This window comes from Oncorhynchus keta, chromosome 19 (assembly GCF_023373465.1).
Source record: "Oncorhynchus keta strain PuntledgeMale-10-30-2019 chromosome 19, Oket_V2, whole genome shotgun sequence".
Classification (NCBI taxonomy): domain Eukaryota; kingdom Metazoa; phylum Chordata; class Actinopteri; order Salmoniformes; family Salmonidae; genus Oncorhynchus; species Oncorhynchus keta.
The window spans coordinates 77,049,044-77,064,932 of NC_068439.1; the positions used below are offsets into that span (position 1 = coordinate 77,049,044).

A 15,889-nucleotide genomic window follows, 5' to 3' on the forward strand; every position below is an offset into this window, starting at 1 on the left:
AAAGAAGTTAAATCCGCTTTGTGTTCTTGCCACACTACTAACAAGTATCATGACAGTGGTATCGTCCCAGCCTTACTGAACACACACATTCAATCACTCACACTTTACTCCATTTCTGCCCCCCCTCCCCAATTCTCGCAATAACATTTAATTCAACTCGCTTCCTGGGTATGATAAGTTATCTTACATTGCCAAATCAAACATTAATAATTCAAATGTGTTTATTGTTAGAGGCTAAATGGAACTTTTACCTCAGGGGTGCACTTTATCAAAAACGTCCCCTAAATAGACAGAAATATTGCCTAAAATGTTTGATAGAAATGGGTACACCTCTCGACAACGATGAGCAAAAGGATATGTGTGGTTTCATGATTTAAAAACTGAGATTCATATTTTTATCTTATGTATGTATGTATGTATGTATGTATGTATGTATGTATGTATGTATGTATGTATGTGTGTGTGTGTGTGTGTGTGTGTGTGTGTGTGTGTGTGTGTGAACCATCCAGCCGAAAGTTGAGCCAAACAATTAGCAACTGAACTTTAATACAGCGTTGATATATAAAAACACTGTGTGTATTATTCCCTCAGCCGGACTCCGACTCCACCAAGCACTCCACCCTCTCCAACAGCTCCGACCCCAGCAGCCCTCCCAGCCCCAACTCCCCCCACCGCAGCCAGCAAACACTGGATGGCCTGGAGCACACCCTGGACGGCTGAGGAGCCCACCCACCCACCCACACACACCTGACATACCTACACCTTATACACACACACACACACACACACACACACACACACACACACACATAATGCGTGCTTAATCACTCAACACCTACATTCGACATAGAACTTGTGTAACGCTGCAAAGTGCCAAGAACAGACTTTGTGGACAAAATGCCACCGCTGAAGCCTTTTCTGCGTGTGACGAGCATAGACCCTCCCCAAAAAAAAGTGAGGGGCACATGGTTATTTGAAGCTAACGCAAAAAAAAAAAAAAAAAGAATCAGCCAGTATAGATTTGTTTTTGTTTTTCTTCATTTCAGGCCATAAATGTTTCCTATGAGTTAAGGTTATTATTACTTAGTTGAAATGATCAATAAATATAGGTGAGATGGGGCTGAATTAAAAACAGAGATTACTGATAGGGGGGGGGGACTCACACAAAAAGCATTAATGATGAACTGTCCTAATCATAGGTACAAAGACAAGAGGGAAATAACTGTTGTTTTTAAAGCGTATAGTATTTTACACTGACATGTTGAGCTCGAACTGGGCGGACACTAAACGGAACGGTGAAAGAAATGGCTGACTTTTTTCAAGAACCATAACCCCCCCCCCCCACACACACACACTTCCCAGCCCCTTCTGTACTGTCGTTGTAAACCTATTGAGCTGTTCCCGGACCATTTTGAGAGCTGTACTTTCCCAGGAGACGAGCTGCCATTCAATTCAACTGACTGCAGGGGGTTTTAGTGTAAAGCTAAATTAGTGGGCCTATTTTACAGCATTTACATCTCCTGCCAGCCTTTGTAACATGCGTTGTTTTTAACTTTGGATCTTTTGCCAGAAAAACGTATATAGTTGGCGCCATAGCAACCAGAAATAGAAGAAGAAATGGAAACAGAATCATGAGACTTTAATTTCTCGATACGCGGTTTTAAGTGGTGGGAATCTGAACATAGCGAAAAGGACCACATTACTCATAGGATTATTAATAAGAGTCCTTCACAAGCTGCTGCTGCTTTTGTGTGCTATGTTTAAATAAATAGGTATGTGTGTGAAGACCTGCTCACTATAGAGAGAACCCTCCCGGCCAAGGCCCTCGCATTTTAAATCGTTCCATCATGAGAGTGGGAAGCATTAGCGGTGGTGTACAGTCATAGCGCCGTACCGCCAACAGGGGGGTGTCTGAATAGTTTTTTTTCTTCTCTAGTGTGGGATGTTTCATTGTACAGAAGTATGAGATACAGTACAGGCATGTGTGGCATATCCAGTTTAATCACTCTAGTGTGCCTTCAGTGCCATTTTTTTGTTTTATAGTACCTCGTTCAGATCAATTCCCGAAGTGATTTTAAACCTGCAGGCTATCGGTGAGGGGGGTCCAGAAACACTGTATTAAACTTGCACATGTTTTAGTCCAAGGAGTATCATCTTTTGATTTTGTGTCAGTGATCGTTCTCGTTCCTTTCATTCTTCCCGGACTTCTGTTCACCTCTCCGAAGACGGGACATTTTTTTTCTCTCTTTGAAACACTACTGCTTTTTTTTTTTCCTCTTAAAAAAATAAAATAAAAATCACCCGTTGGAATCTTTGTAATTATTGAATTGTTAGCAACAAACATTTGAACAGACAATAAAAGAGTATCTGTTGTGCTTCTCTTGTCTCTGTGTGCTTTGTGTGGTGTTTTTATATACAGTATTAATTGATATTTTATGAATTGTTATCAGCTCGGAACACACAATGTTGATGCTATGAATGTAGAGTTTATTTTTGTGATGCATAAAGTAAAGAATGAGATATATATATATATTAGTCTAAAGTTAAGAATGAGAATTGAATGCAAGAACCTTGCTAGGAACATGGAATGGTATTGAAAAACAAGAATTCTGCTGATAGTGCGATTCATGGCATTTTGCAGGGAGAGGCTATAGTCACGCCTGATGCCGAAATTGGTGACTTACAGTGCATTCGGAAAGTATTCAGACCCCTTGACTTTCCACATTTTGATACTTTTATAGCCTTATTTAAAAAATGCATCAGTTTTGAGAACGACAAATATTAATTTTCAAAGTCTGCTGCCTCGGTGTCTTTATATTTTTGTCAGATGTTACTATGGAAAACTGAAGTATAATTACAAGCATTTCCTAAGTGTCAAAGGCTTTTATTGACAATTACATGAAGTTGATGCAAAGAGTCAATGTTTGCGGTGTTGACCCTTCTTTTTCAAGACCTCTGCAATCCGCCCTGGCATGCTGTCAATTAACTTCTGGGCCACATCCTGACTGCTGGCAGCCCATTCTAGCATTATCAATGCTTGGAGTTTGTCAGAATTTGTGAGGTTTTGTTTGCCACCCGCCTCTTGAGGATTGACCACAAGTTCTCAATGGGATTAAGGTCTGGGGAGTTTCCTGGCCATGGACCCAAAATATTGATGTTTTGTTCCCCGAGCCACTGAGTTATCTCTTTGGCCTTATGGCAAGGTGCTCCATCATGCTGGAAAAGGCATTGTTCGTCACCATCCTGGATGGTTGGGAGAAGTTGCTCTCGGAGGATGTGTTGGTACCATTCTTTATTCATGGCTGTGTTCTTAGGAAAAATTGTGAGTCAGCCCACTCCCTTGGCTGAGAAGCAACCCCACACATGAATGGTCTCAGGATGCTTTACTGTTGGCATGACACAGGACTGATGGTAGCGCTCACCTTGTCTTCTCCGGACAAGCTTTTTTCCGGATGCCCCAAACAATCGGAAAGGGGATTCATCAGAGATAATGACTTTATCCCAGTCCTCAGCAGTCCAATCCCTGTACCTTTTGCAGAATATCAGTCTGTCCCTGGTGTTTTTCCTGGAGAGAAGTGGCTTCTTTGCTGCCCTTCTTGACACCAGGCCATCCTCCAAAAGTCTTCGCCTCACTGTGTGTGGAGATGCACTCACACCTGCCTGCTGCCATTCCTGAGCAAGCTCTGTACTGGTGGCAGGGCTGAAATGCAGTGTAAATGTTTTGGGGGGATTCAGTTCATTTGCATGGCAAAGAGAGACTTTGCAGTTAATTGCAATTCATCTGATCACTCTTCATAACATTCTGGAGTATATGCAAATTGCCATCATACAAACTGAGCAGGCTTTGTGAAAACTAATATTTGAGTCTTTCTCAAAACTTTTGGCCACGACTGTACACATGACAAAGCGAAAATAGGTTTTATTAACAAAACAAATACCTTATTTAATACCTGAATCCAATGAAAACAAGATTCACCTGAGCTCAATTTCCAGTCTCATAGCAAAGGGTCTGCAAAAACATTTTTGTTTTTAATACATTTGCAACCATTTCTAAATACCTGTTTTCGCTTTATCATTGAGGTATTGTGTGTAGATTGAGGAAAATGTTTTATTTAATCCATTTTAGAATAGGGATGTAACATAACAAAATGTGGAAAAAGTAAAGGGGTCTGAATACTTCCCGAATGCAGTGTACATGGGACTGGAATTCACATGAATAGGTACTCTGGGTAAAATACATTGTGGCTTTGACATATATTGTGTGATTCAATGAAATGTTGTGAATTGTTTTGCTTATTTTCATTAGCTATCACTTGCCAAAAGAAATTGAAGAATGAGGGGAATTTCACCCTGGGGGAAATCTGGGCTTTTCTTCATCAGGTCTGAGGTATTTCTAGGACAGTGAAATGTGGTTCACACATAATTGCCCAGGAGGAAGGCGGGTCAGAGTTTTGCACTCTGAATGATACACCCTATGCTTCCGGTGTGTTGATGGGGCATTTCGGGAAGGCACTATGATAAATACTAATCGGACTATACGTTTTTGTGGGTGTAGATATGGTTGTCCTTGTTCGATAGAGCCATTCGATAGTCTTTTAGCAATGTTCTTTTTGGTGGATTCATTGCTAAATATACAAGCAGGCACATTTCTTTCAGTCTCTGAAAGACTACAACTTGTGTCGGAGGTGCTTTGTGCTCTGGCCCCCGGCCCTCCCCGAAGGTAGGCTCTTTTGAAAAGCAGGCAGAGACTAACAACCATCCTTTGGGCAAAACTGAAAGAACTTCCCAGACACAATGGCTTCAAATGATTCCTCTCATCAACACGAATTCGGCCTTGGAGCATTTTTTGGTGCTCTATTAGCTAAATGGTGACATTCATCCATACATGTTTCAACCAGAATATAGCCGAGAGGATTCAAAACAAATGTCTATTTTACCTTTATTTAACTAGGCAAGTCAGTTAAGAACAAATTCTTATTTACAACGACGGCCTAGGAACAGTGGGTTAACTGCCTGTTCAGGGGCAGATCGACAGATTTGTACCTGGTCAGCTCGGGGATTTGAACTTGCAACCTGACGGCCTACACCGGCCAAATCCAGATGTCGCTTGGCCAATTGTGCACCGACTTATGGGACTCCCAATCACGGCAAGTTGTGATATAGCCTGGATTTGAACCAGGGGCTGTAGTGACACCTCTAGCACTGAGGTGTCACTACAGACCCTGGTTCTTAGACCGCTGCGCCACTCTGGGGCCCTAGTAGGATTTAGATAACATTAGAAGCTCAGCTACAGCCGATGCCAGCACCAAGAAGGCAGATGACAAATACAGTGCCTAGCTAGCTAAATTAAGTAAATTATTTTTCCTGCAAGCCACCTACGTTAGCTAGCTAGCTAACTTCAGTTTATTTACTGAAACCCATATTGTGTATTGCTGGCTAATATACTGTGTTACAGTGGGGGAAATCAAATAATTTTTCTGTTCGCTAACTATGAGGATTCTGTGTTATGCAGTATAGCCCGTTACCATATATGTGATTTAATATTATCTGCTGTTGGCTTGTGTGGATGTATGTATGTATGTGTGTATGTATGTGTTATGCAACATAGCTGACTTGAACCATTGTTAACAGTTTCAGGGCCATGGGCCTTTCTCATGATGGAAAAATACAGAATAACATCAAAACGGACGCATACAGAACGTAGTGTAGCAAACCACAGACTGTTTTTGTTAGAACTCAAACTTAACAATAACAGAAACCAGATATGTGATAACGGTATCTAGGGAATGAGCGCATAGATACTCCACACAGCAACAGTTACATTTATCAACTGGAGCGCCCGGGGGCTGGTACCAGCTCGTATGACAACAATCAACGATAGGCTGGGTGAGTCTAAACCACGCCCAGTCTCCACTTTGACAGGCCGGCTCTGAAGTAGGAACTATTTCTGTCAGAGTATATTTATAATATCTTTGTCAAGAACAAGTTAGTTCTCTGTTTGCCCTGCGAGGTGGGACATATATACAGTGCCTTGCGAAAGTATTCGGCCCCCTTGAACTTTGCGACCTTTTGCCACATTTCAGGCTTCAAACATAAAGATATAAAACTGTATTTTTTTGTGAAGAATCAACAACAAGTGGGACACAATCATGAAGTGGAATGACATTTATTGGATATTTCAAACTTTTTTAACAAATCAAAAACTGAAAAATTGGGCATGCAAAATTATTCAGCCCCCTTAAGTTAATACTTTGTAGCGCCACCTTTTGCTGCGATTACAGCTGTAAGTAACACAGCATGCTAGAAACACAACATCGCAGTAGCACAACATGACAACATGCTAGAAACACAGCATGGCAGCAACATGCTAGAAACACAACATGGCAGCAGCACAACATGACAACATGCATGTAATCTCTGTGCCTGTCAGTGGCCACTCATCATTCTGTGCAGGTGGGGCAGAGAATGCTAGCAACACAACATGACAACAACATGCTAGCAACACAACATGACAGCAACATGTTATCAACATAACATCCTAGCAACACAACATAGTGGCAGAAACACAATATGGCAGCAGCACAACATGACAACATGCTAGTAACACAACATGACAACAACATGCTAGCAACACAACCACCTAGCAACACAACATGCTAGCAACACAACATGCTAGCAACACAACACGGCAGCAGCACAACATGACAACATGCTAGTAACACAACATGACAACAACATGCTAGCAACACAACCACCTAGGAACACAACATGCTAGCAACACAACACGGCAGCAGCACAACATGACAACAACATGCTAGCAACACAACATGACAACAACATGCTAGCAACACAACATGACAGCAACAACATGTTAGCAACATAACATCCTAGCAACACAACATAGTGGCAGAAACACAATATGGCAGCAGCACAACATGACAACATGCTAGTAACACAACATGACAACAACATGCTAGCAACACAACCACCTAGCAACACAACATGCTAGCAACACAACATGCTAGCAACACAACACGGCAGCAGCACAACATGACAACATGCTAGTAACACAACATGACAACAACATGCTAGCAACACAACCACCTAGGAACACAACATGCTAGCAACACAACACGGCAGCAGCACAACATGACAACAACATGCTAGCAACACAACATGGCTGCAGCACAACATGGTGGCAGAAACACAACATGGCAGCACCAAAACATGGTAGCAGCACAAAACATGGTACAAACATTGTTGAACACCGGCAACAGCACAAAGGGCAAGAAGGTAGAGACAACAATACATCACGCAAAGCAGCCTCAACTGTCAGTTAGAGTGTCTATGATTGAGTCTTTGAATGAAGAGATGGAGATAAAACTGTCCAGTTTGAGTATTTTTTGCTGCTCGTTCCAGTCGCTAGCTGCAGCGAACTGAAAAAGTGGAGCAACCCAGGGATGTGTGTGCTTTGGGGACCTTTCACAGAATGTGACTGGCAGAACGGGCGTTGTATATGGAGGATGAGGGCTGCAGTTGGTATCTCAGATAGGGGCGAGTGAGGCCTAAGAGGGCTTTATAGATAAGCATCAACCAGTAGGTCTTGCGACAGGTATACAGAGATGACCAGTTTACAGAGGAGTCTAAAGTGCAGTGATGTGTCCTCTAAGGAGCATTAGTGGCAAATCTGATGGCCGAATGTTAAAGAACATCTAGCCGCTCGAAGGCACATACCTGCCGATCTATAAATTACGTATCTAGCAGTCTAGCATGGGTAGGATGGTCATTTGAATCAGGGTTAGTTTGGCAGCTGTGGTGAAAGAGGAGCGATTACGATAGAGGAAACCAAGTCTAGATTTAACTTTAGCCTGCAGCTTTGATATGTGCTGAGATAAGGACAGTGTACCATCTAGCCATACTCTTAAGCTCTAAACCCTCAGAGGTAATAATCACACAGGTTGGGAGAGCGTCATTCTTCTTACTAAAACACATAACCTTGTTATGAACATCTCCAAAACAAAGGTAAAGGGCAGAGAAAGCTTGTTAGACATTAAGAAAGATTTGCTGTAGAGCTTTTAACACAAAATCCAGGGAGGGGCCAGCTGAGTGTAAGACAATCAATCATCTTGCTTATACATTGATGAGAGAGTTTCCTACTGCCTGAGCTATGTTGTTGAGGTAAATTGAGAAGAGCGTGGGGCCTAGGATTGAGCATTGGGGTACTCCCTTGGTGACAGGCAGTGGCTAAGACAGCAGATGTGCTGACTTTATACACTGCACTCTTTGAGAGAGGTAGTTAGCAAACCAAGCCCCCCCTTCAGAGACACCAATACTCCTTAGCCGTGTAGTAACATATTAACACGTTATTGTAGTAACATATTAACACATGTAATAACGCATTCACTGACTGTGGCCAAAGAATGATAGAATAGCTTGCACACTGTGTCATAAACCTTCCCCTCCCCCCTGTCTTTCTGTGTATACTAACACTGGTACTACCCCGTACGGGGGGGTGACTGAGATAACATATACACTGAACATAAACACTGAAATTCCTACACACATACACACTCAACCTTCTTCGGGATGGGCTCCAAAGACAAAGTTACTCTGTCAAGAACCAATGGGATACGGACACCAGACTGGAGGGGACTGTCAATCACCTACAAGCAACCTACTCGAGGCCAGGACTACCAGAATCTACATATGTCATTTCAATGTATAAAATGGACTGCCCATCATGTTTTAGGTCTCTTCTTTCTGACGGTTCCATAAGAACTGGCCGAAAGGAGCCGTGCAGCACGTTTTACCATATATTATTACGCTATAATAAACGGCCTTTACTATACCATATCCGCCTTGTCCAGAGTCTCAACTTGGTCTGGCTTCTCATATACTTATTCATCAACAGCCGTTCGACAGGAATGGTCTCCTGTAATCAAAAACTTTGGCCAAGTCAAGAAAAATAGCAGCCCAACATTGTGTAACAGTATAACTTTAGACCGTCCCCTCGCCCATACCCGGGCGCGAACCAGGGACCCTCTGCACACATCAACAACAGTCACCCCTCGAAGCATCGTTTACCCATCGCTCCACAAAAACCGCGGCCCTTGCAAGGGGAACTACTACTTCAAGGTCTCAGAATAAGTGACGTCACCGATTGAAACGCTATTTAGCACGACCACCGCTAACTAAGCTAGCCGTTTCACATCCGTTACAATTGCTTAGAATCAATGGCAATGTTGACATCATTTATGACCTTTAAGGTTGCAGTGACATCCATAACCTGAGCTGAAACTAGATTGCATACCAGAGAGAATACTATAGACATCAAGAAAGCCAGATGATTATTGCTACGTTTTTCCAACACTTTTGATAGAACAGGGCAAAATTAGAATATCATTTTGTGTGATGATATAAGATGCTCATTATAGTTGCCGCCATATCGTAGCCACTAGCCAGAATTCCTGCAAAAAGTTTTGCAAAGAGGCAAAAAAAACAATATGCCCTTTAACCACTCAATGAACATGCAAGTACCGCACGAGTTCAACCGGTTCAACCTCTGGGCAGCCGAACTTTCTTAGGAACTGAACAGAAGCTACGTAAAGTGCAGAGAGGACAGCACCTACAGTACATACTAAAAAACACCACGCTCATGCGCAGAAATCTCCCTATCAATAGCCACGGAAAAACAGGTTCCAGAAAATCTTGCAAAGCAGCCACTCCATAATATTTCATGGTTAAATTTTGGGCGTAGTAAACCCTCTCGCTTCGTCTCTTCCTCTCTACTACTAGTACTACAGGTGATCGAATTCCGTCCAAAAACAACGACAACACATAACTGGTTTGCAGGGTCACCACGAGCTATCTCGTCTTCGGAAATATGGCACTTTTCTCTTTCTTTGCAGGTTGGATCAGTTATTTGCTTATTTGCCTGCTTGGATTGATTTTGATCGCGTTTCTATTTTTTTGTCTTTACATAAAATATATTCATCTGAAATATGATCACATACCGGGACCACCAAGGGATAGGTGAGTCAGTATGAAGTAACTTGAATATTTATTTTAAAATAGCTAAATGTTAGTTTCAACTATATTGAGTGGCGACATAACGCATCGGATTTGTTGATAAGGAACTACAGTAGGTGAAAGTTGACCTCAACAGCCGTCAGGGTCGCTGTTTCACCTGTCTTTTTCATTTTCACTAGGTGAAGGTATCACTCATGTCATAACGTTTTTATTTTTCAGTTATTAACCCGTCTCTTGTTCTCCCCTAGTTTTATATTTGGTCATTCCCCAACCATGCTGAGGGAGATGAGCAATGGTCGAGTTGTCCACGATAAATTTCTGGAATGGTTTGTTGAATGCTATTGAATGCTACACACATAGATTGAATCAGGTGTTGTTTAATCATGGGACAATAAATAAAGATATATTTTATCTTTGACAGGGCTGAGATTTATGGACCGGTCTACCGTATCAACGGTTTGCATGTTGTGATGTTGTGTGTGACCTGTCCTGATACCACCAAGGTAAACCTGTGAAATTACTGTAATTATAATCTCTGATTGACTGACTACGTAAACACCTGACCAAATTAAGCAAGATTTTAGTTCTGGGTTAACCAAGATTAGTGTAATCATACATTTTACCATGTTAATTTCTGAAATTAAAGTGCTGTAAAATAACCCATTACCCCAATTCCCCTTTGAAACCAAACAGACACTTTTCTTTGTCTCCACAGGAAGTCCTGATGTCTCCTAAGTACCCCAAAGCCCCAATGGTCTACAAGCGTCTCTTCAACCTGTTTGGACAGAGGTCAGTCCTCTGTATAATTTATGTTATCTAAATATACTTCCTACGACTATTTATTGTGTCAATGTTTTGGTTTGCTCTTTCAACACAATCCCTCCTAATGCTGGTTATTGCATGCGTAGCCTACAGAGCATATAGACATTCAAACAGGACAACTTGGTCACCGGTCAGTTTATTCAGTCTTAGGGTAAATACTATGTTGTCCATCTTCTTCATAGGTTTTTGGGAAATGGCCTGGTCACAGCACAGAATCATGATGAGTGGTACAAACAGCGAAGAATAATGGACCCTGCCTTCAGCAGTCTGTAAGTCACTTATCCATTTCACATGACCTAATAATCAATTGATCAATCGACTCATTGATCACTCCACTGATCAATCCATCCATCTGTTCATCCATCCATCATTGCTGTGTATTGTTAGGTACCTGCGGGGTCAGATGGGTGCGTTCAACGAGAGGGCAGAGAAGCTGATGGATAAACTGGCGGACATGGCTGACACCAACACAGCTGCCAACATGCAACACATGTTCAACTGTGTGACACTGGATGTCATCACTAAGGTAACGGTCACTTCCTGTTACCCTCAGATCCCCACACTGTCCCTACAATTTATTCTTTCTGTTATAAAGCTACATTTGTTTGTATATCTGACAGTAAAATTGTCATAACAGGCAGTTAGTTATAACACACTCATTACCTAAGCTATATACAATTTAGTCTCACCAAGCCAATGTGCTAGCTATAATTAGCATAACTAGAACCAGGAGTTTTACTTTATCATGTTGTAAGATATTGTCAATCCTCTGTTTTTATCTCATCTGTAGGTGGCGTTTGGAGTGGAGCTGGATCTGCTGAAGGAGAGTGACTCTCCGTTCCCCAACGCTATAGAGATGTGTCTGAAGGGAATGATCCACTATCTCAGAGACTTCACCTTCCAGGTAAATAATTCACATTCCCTCGGTGGGATTTAAATAAATGGTCAGATGTCCTATCTCTAAAGTTGTAGGAGTTTATTTTGAGCCTGTTTGCTACAGCTGGAAAATAATCCTACAGCAACAGAAATGTGAATTATTATGTCGATTATAATTAATAGACATTTTTTGTAGGGGTCGATACATTTTACATCAGGGCATATCAAGTCTGACATTTTTAAGTGGAAATTACAAACTTTACAAGCCTCTTTAAACATTCAATACACACATTTGCATTTCACATAATTGAAAAAGAGTAATCAAATTAAGATCCTACACATGTAGCTCTACCCAAAGAACAAGAAGTTCATCAACGAGGTGAAGAAGTCTTGTCAGCTGCTGCGTTCGACAGGCAGACAGTGGATCAACGAGAGGAAAATGGCCGTCCAAAACGGAGAGGACGTTCCAAAAGACATCCTCACACAGATCCTCAAGACGGCTGGCAAAGGCATGTTGTAGTAGCCTGATCCTAGATCTGTTCGTGCCGTCATGCCAACTCCTGCCACTGTTCAAGACAAGACGGCACAAACAGATCTGGGACCAGGCTAACATTGGAGACCTTTTACCTGTGGCTCTGCATGTGACATTGTGGGACAAGTGTTTTCTAAAACAGTCATGTAATTGATGAGGTTCAGTAGCACTATTGTCTCAATGCTGTAAACTGATATATTTCCATCATTTCAGAGGAAAACATAGCAAACGATGATGAGGAGCTTATGCTAGACAACTTTGTGACATTCTTCATTGCGGGTACGTCTTCCTGAAACAAGTGCTATACTTTATATATATATATATATATATATATATATATATATATATATATATATACAGTTGACGTCGGAGGTTTACATACACCACATTCAGTTTTTACAATTCCTGACATTTAATCCTAGTAAAAATTCCCTGGTTTAGGTCAGTTAGGATCACCAATTTATTTTAAGAATGTGAAATGTCAGAATGATAGTAGAGAGAATTATCATCACATTCCCAGTGGGTCAGATGTTTACATACACTCAATTAGTATTTGGTAGCATTGCCTTTACATTTTTTTTAAACTTGGGTCAAATGTTTCGGGTATCCTTCCACAAGCTTCTTACAATAAGTTGGGTGAATTTTGGCCCATTCCTCCTGACAGAGCTGGTGTAACTGAGTCAGGTTTGTAGGCCTCCTTGCTCGCACAAACTTTTTCAGTTCTGCCTACAAAGTCTATATAGGATTGAGGTCAGGGCTTTGTGATGGCCACTCCAATACCTTGACTTTGTTGTCCTTAAGCTATTTTGCCACAACTTTGAAATGATGCTTGGGATCATTGTCCATTCGGAAGAACCATTTGCGACCAAGCTTTAACTTCCTGACTGATGTCTTGAGATGTCGCTTCAATATATTCACATAATTTTCCTACCTCATGATGCCATCTATTTTGTGAAGTGCACCAGTCCCTCCTGCAGCAAAGCACCCCCACAACATGATGCTGCAACCCCCGTGCTTCACGTTTGGGATGGTGTTCTTCGCCTTGCAAGCATCCATTTTTTCTTCCAAACAAAACAATGGTCGTTATGACCAAACAGTTGTATTTTTGTTTCATCAGACCAGAGGACAATTCTCCAAAAAGTACGATCTTTGTCCCCATGTGCAGTTGCAAACCGTAGTCTGTTTTTTTTTATGGTGGTTTTGGAGCAGTGGCTTCTTCCTTGCTGAGCGGCCATTCAGGTTATGTCTCTATAGGACTCGTTTTACTGTGGATATAGATACTTTTGTACCTGCTTCCTCCAGCATCTTCATAAGTTTCTTTGCTGTTGTTCTGTGATTGATATGCTCTTTTCGCACCAAAGTACGTTCAACTCTAGGAGACAGAACGTGTTTCCTTCCTGAGCTGTATGACAGCTGCATTGGCCCACGGTGTTTATACTTGTGTACTATTGTTTGTACAGATGAACATGGTACATTCAGGCATTTGGAAATTGCTCCCAAGGATGAACCAGACTTGTGGAGGTCTACACATTTGTTTCTGAGGTCTTGGCTGATTTCTTTTGATTTTCCCATGATGTCAAACAAAGAGGCACTGAGTTTGAAGGTAGGCCTTGAAATTCATCCACAGGTTTTATTTTATTTTTATTTCACCTTTATTTAACCAGGTAGGCTAGTTGAGAACAAGTTCTCATTTGCAACTGCGACCTGGCCAAGATAAAGCATAGCAGTGTGAGCAGACAACACAGACTTACACATGGAGTAAACAATTAACAAGTCAATAACACAGTAGAAAAAAAGGGGAGTCTATATACAATGTGTGCAAAAGGCATGAGGAGGTAGGCGAATAATTACAATTTTGCAGATTAACACTGGAGTGATAAATGATCAGATGGTCATGTACAGGTAGAGATATTGGTGTGCAAAAGAGCAGAAAAGTAAATAAATAAAAACAGTATGGGGATGAGGTGGGTGAAAATGGGTGGGATATTTACCAATAGACTATGTACAGCTGCAGCGATCGGTTAGCTGCTCAGATAGCTGATGTTTGAAGTTGGTGAGGGAGATAAAAGTCTCCAGCTTCAGCGATTTTTGCAGTTCGTTCCAGTCACAGGCAGCAGAGTACTGGAACGAAAGGCGGCCAAATGAGGTGTTGGCTTTAGGGATGATCAGTGAGATACACCTGCTGGAGCGCGTGCTACGGATGGGTGTTGCCATCGTGACCAGTGAACTGAGATAAGGCGGAGCTTTGCCTAGCATGGACTTGTAGATGACCTGGAGCCAGTGGGTCTGGCGACGAATATGTAGCGAGGGCCAGCCGACTAGAGCATACAAGTCGCAGTGGTGGGTGGTATAAGGTGCTTTAGTGACAAAACGGATGGCACTGTGATAGACTGCATCCAGTTTGCTGAGTAGAGTGTTGGAAGCCATTTTGTAGATGACATCGCCGAAGTTGAGGATCGGTAGGATAGTCAGTTTTACTAGGGTAAGCTTGGCGGCGTGAGTGAAGGAGGCTTTGTTGCTGAATAGAAAGCCGACTCTTGATTTGATTTTCGATTGGAGATGTTTGATATGAGTCTGGAAGGAGAGTTTGCAGTCTAGCCAGACACCTAGGTACTTATAGATGTCCACATTTTCAAGGTCGGAACCATCCAGGGTGGTGATGCTAGTCGGGCATGCGGGTGCAGGCAGCGATCGGTTGAAAAGCATGCATTTGGTTTTACTAGCGTTTAAGAGCAGTTGGAGGCCACGGAAGGAGTGTTGTATGGCATTGAAGCTCGTTTGGAGGTTAGATAGCACAGTGTCCAATGACGGGCCGAAAGTATATAAAATGGTGTCGTCTGCGTAGAGGTGGATCAGGGAATCGCCCGCAGCAAGAGCAACATCATTGATATATACAGAGAAAAGAGTCGGCCCGAGAATTGAACCCTGTGGCACCCCCATAGAGACTGCCAGAGGACCGGACAGCATGCCCTCCGATTTGACACACTGAACTCTGTCTGCAAAGTAATTGGTGAACCAGGCAAGGCAGTCATCCGAAAAACCGAAGCTACTGAGTCTGCCGATAAGAATATGGTGATTGACAGAGTCGAAAGCCTTGGCAAGGTCGATGAAGACGGCTGCACAGTACTGTCTTTTATCGATGGCGGTTATGATATCGTTTAGTACCTTGAGTGTGGCTGAGGTGCACCCGTGACCGGCTCGGAAACCAGATTGCACAGCGGAGAAGGTACGGTGGGATTCGAGATGGTCAGTGACCTGTTTGTTGACTTGGCTTTCGAAGACCTTAGATAGGCAGGGCAGGATGGATATAGGTCTGTAACAGTTTGGGTACAGGGTATCTCCCCTTTGAAGAGGGGGATGACTGCGGCAGCTTTCAATCCTTGGGGATCTCAGACGATATGAAAGAGAGGTTGAACAGGCTGGTAATAGGGGTTGCGACAATGGCGGCGGATAGTTTCAGAAATAGAGGGTCCAGATTGTCAAGCCCAGCTGATTTGTACGGGTCCAGGTTTTGCAGCTCTTTCAGAACATCTGCTATCTGGATTTGGGTAAAGGAGAACCTGGAGAGGCTTGGGCGAGGAGCGCGGGGCGGGGCGGGGCGGAGCTGTTGGCCGAGGTTGGAGTAGCCAG

At 42.5% G+C, this 15,889-nt stretch overlaps 2 protein-coding genes across 9 annotated transcripts in view; both read left to right on the top strand.

The window, feature by feature from the left end:
* LOC118371879 (serine/threonine-protein kinase MRCK beta-like) overlaps positions 1-2,375 on the top strand; it is a 156,474-nt gene extending 154,099 nt beyond the window's left edge. For all 4 annotated transcript variants that reach the window (XM_052471339.1, XM_052471340.1, XM_052471341.1 and 1 more), the window contains one exon: positions 592-2,375. In XM_052471339.1, the coding sequence (XP_052327299.1) occupies positions 592-720 (129 nt within the window). In that variant the 3' untranslated portion in view covers positions 721-2,375. The remainder of the gene's footprint in view (positions 1-591) is intronic.
* Positions 2,376-9,603: 7,228 nt separating this feature from the next.
* The window catches only part of LOC118371881 (cholesterol 24-hydroxylase-like), a 50,587-nt gene continuing 44,301 nt past the window's right edge, over positions 9,604-15,889 (top strand). For all 5 annotated transcript variants that reach the window (XR_008071478.1, XR_008071476.1, XR_008071477.1 and 2 more), the window contains exons 1-9: positions 9,604-10,032; positions 10,278-10,355; positions 10,451-10,532; positions 10,745-10,818; positions 11,034-11,120; positions 11,239-11,377; positions 11,642-11,755; positions 12,074-12,236; positions 12,473-12,538. Coding sequence is in view for 2 of the 5 variants with exons in the window: in XM_052471343.1 (XP_052327303.1) it covers positions 9,884-10,032; positions 10,278-10,355; positions 10,451-10,532; positions 10,745-10,818; positions 11,034-11,120; positions 11,239-11,377; positions 11,642-11,755; positions 12,074-12,236; positions 12,473-12,538 (952 nt within the window). In the remaining 3 variants the exon portion in view is untranslated. The remainder of the gene's footprint in view (positions 10,033-10,277; positions 10,356-10,450; positions 10,533-10,744; positions 10,819-11,033; positions 11,121-11,238; positions 11,378-11,641; positions 11,756-12,073; positions 12,237-12,472; positions 12,539-15,889) is intronic.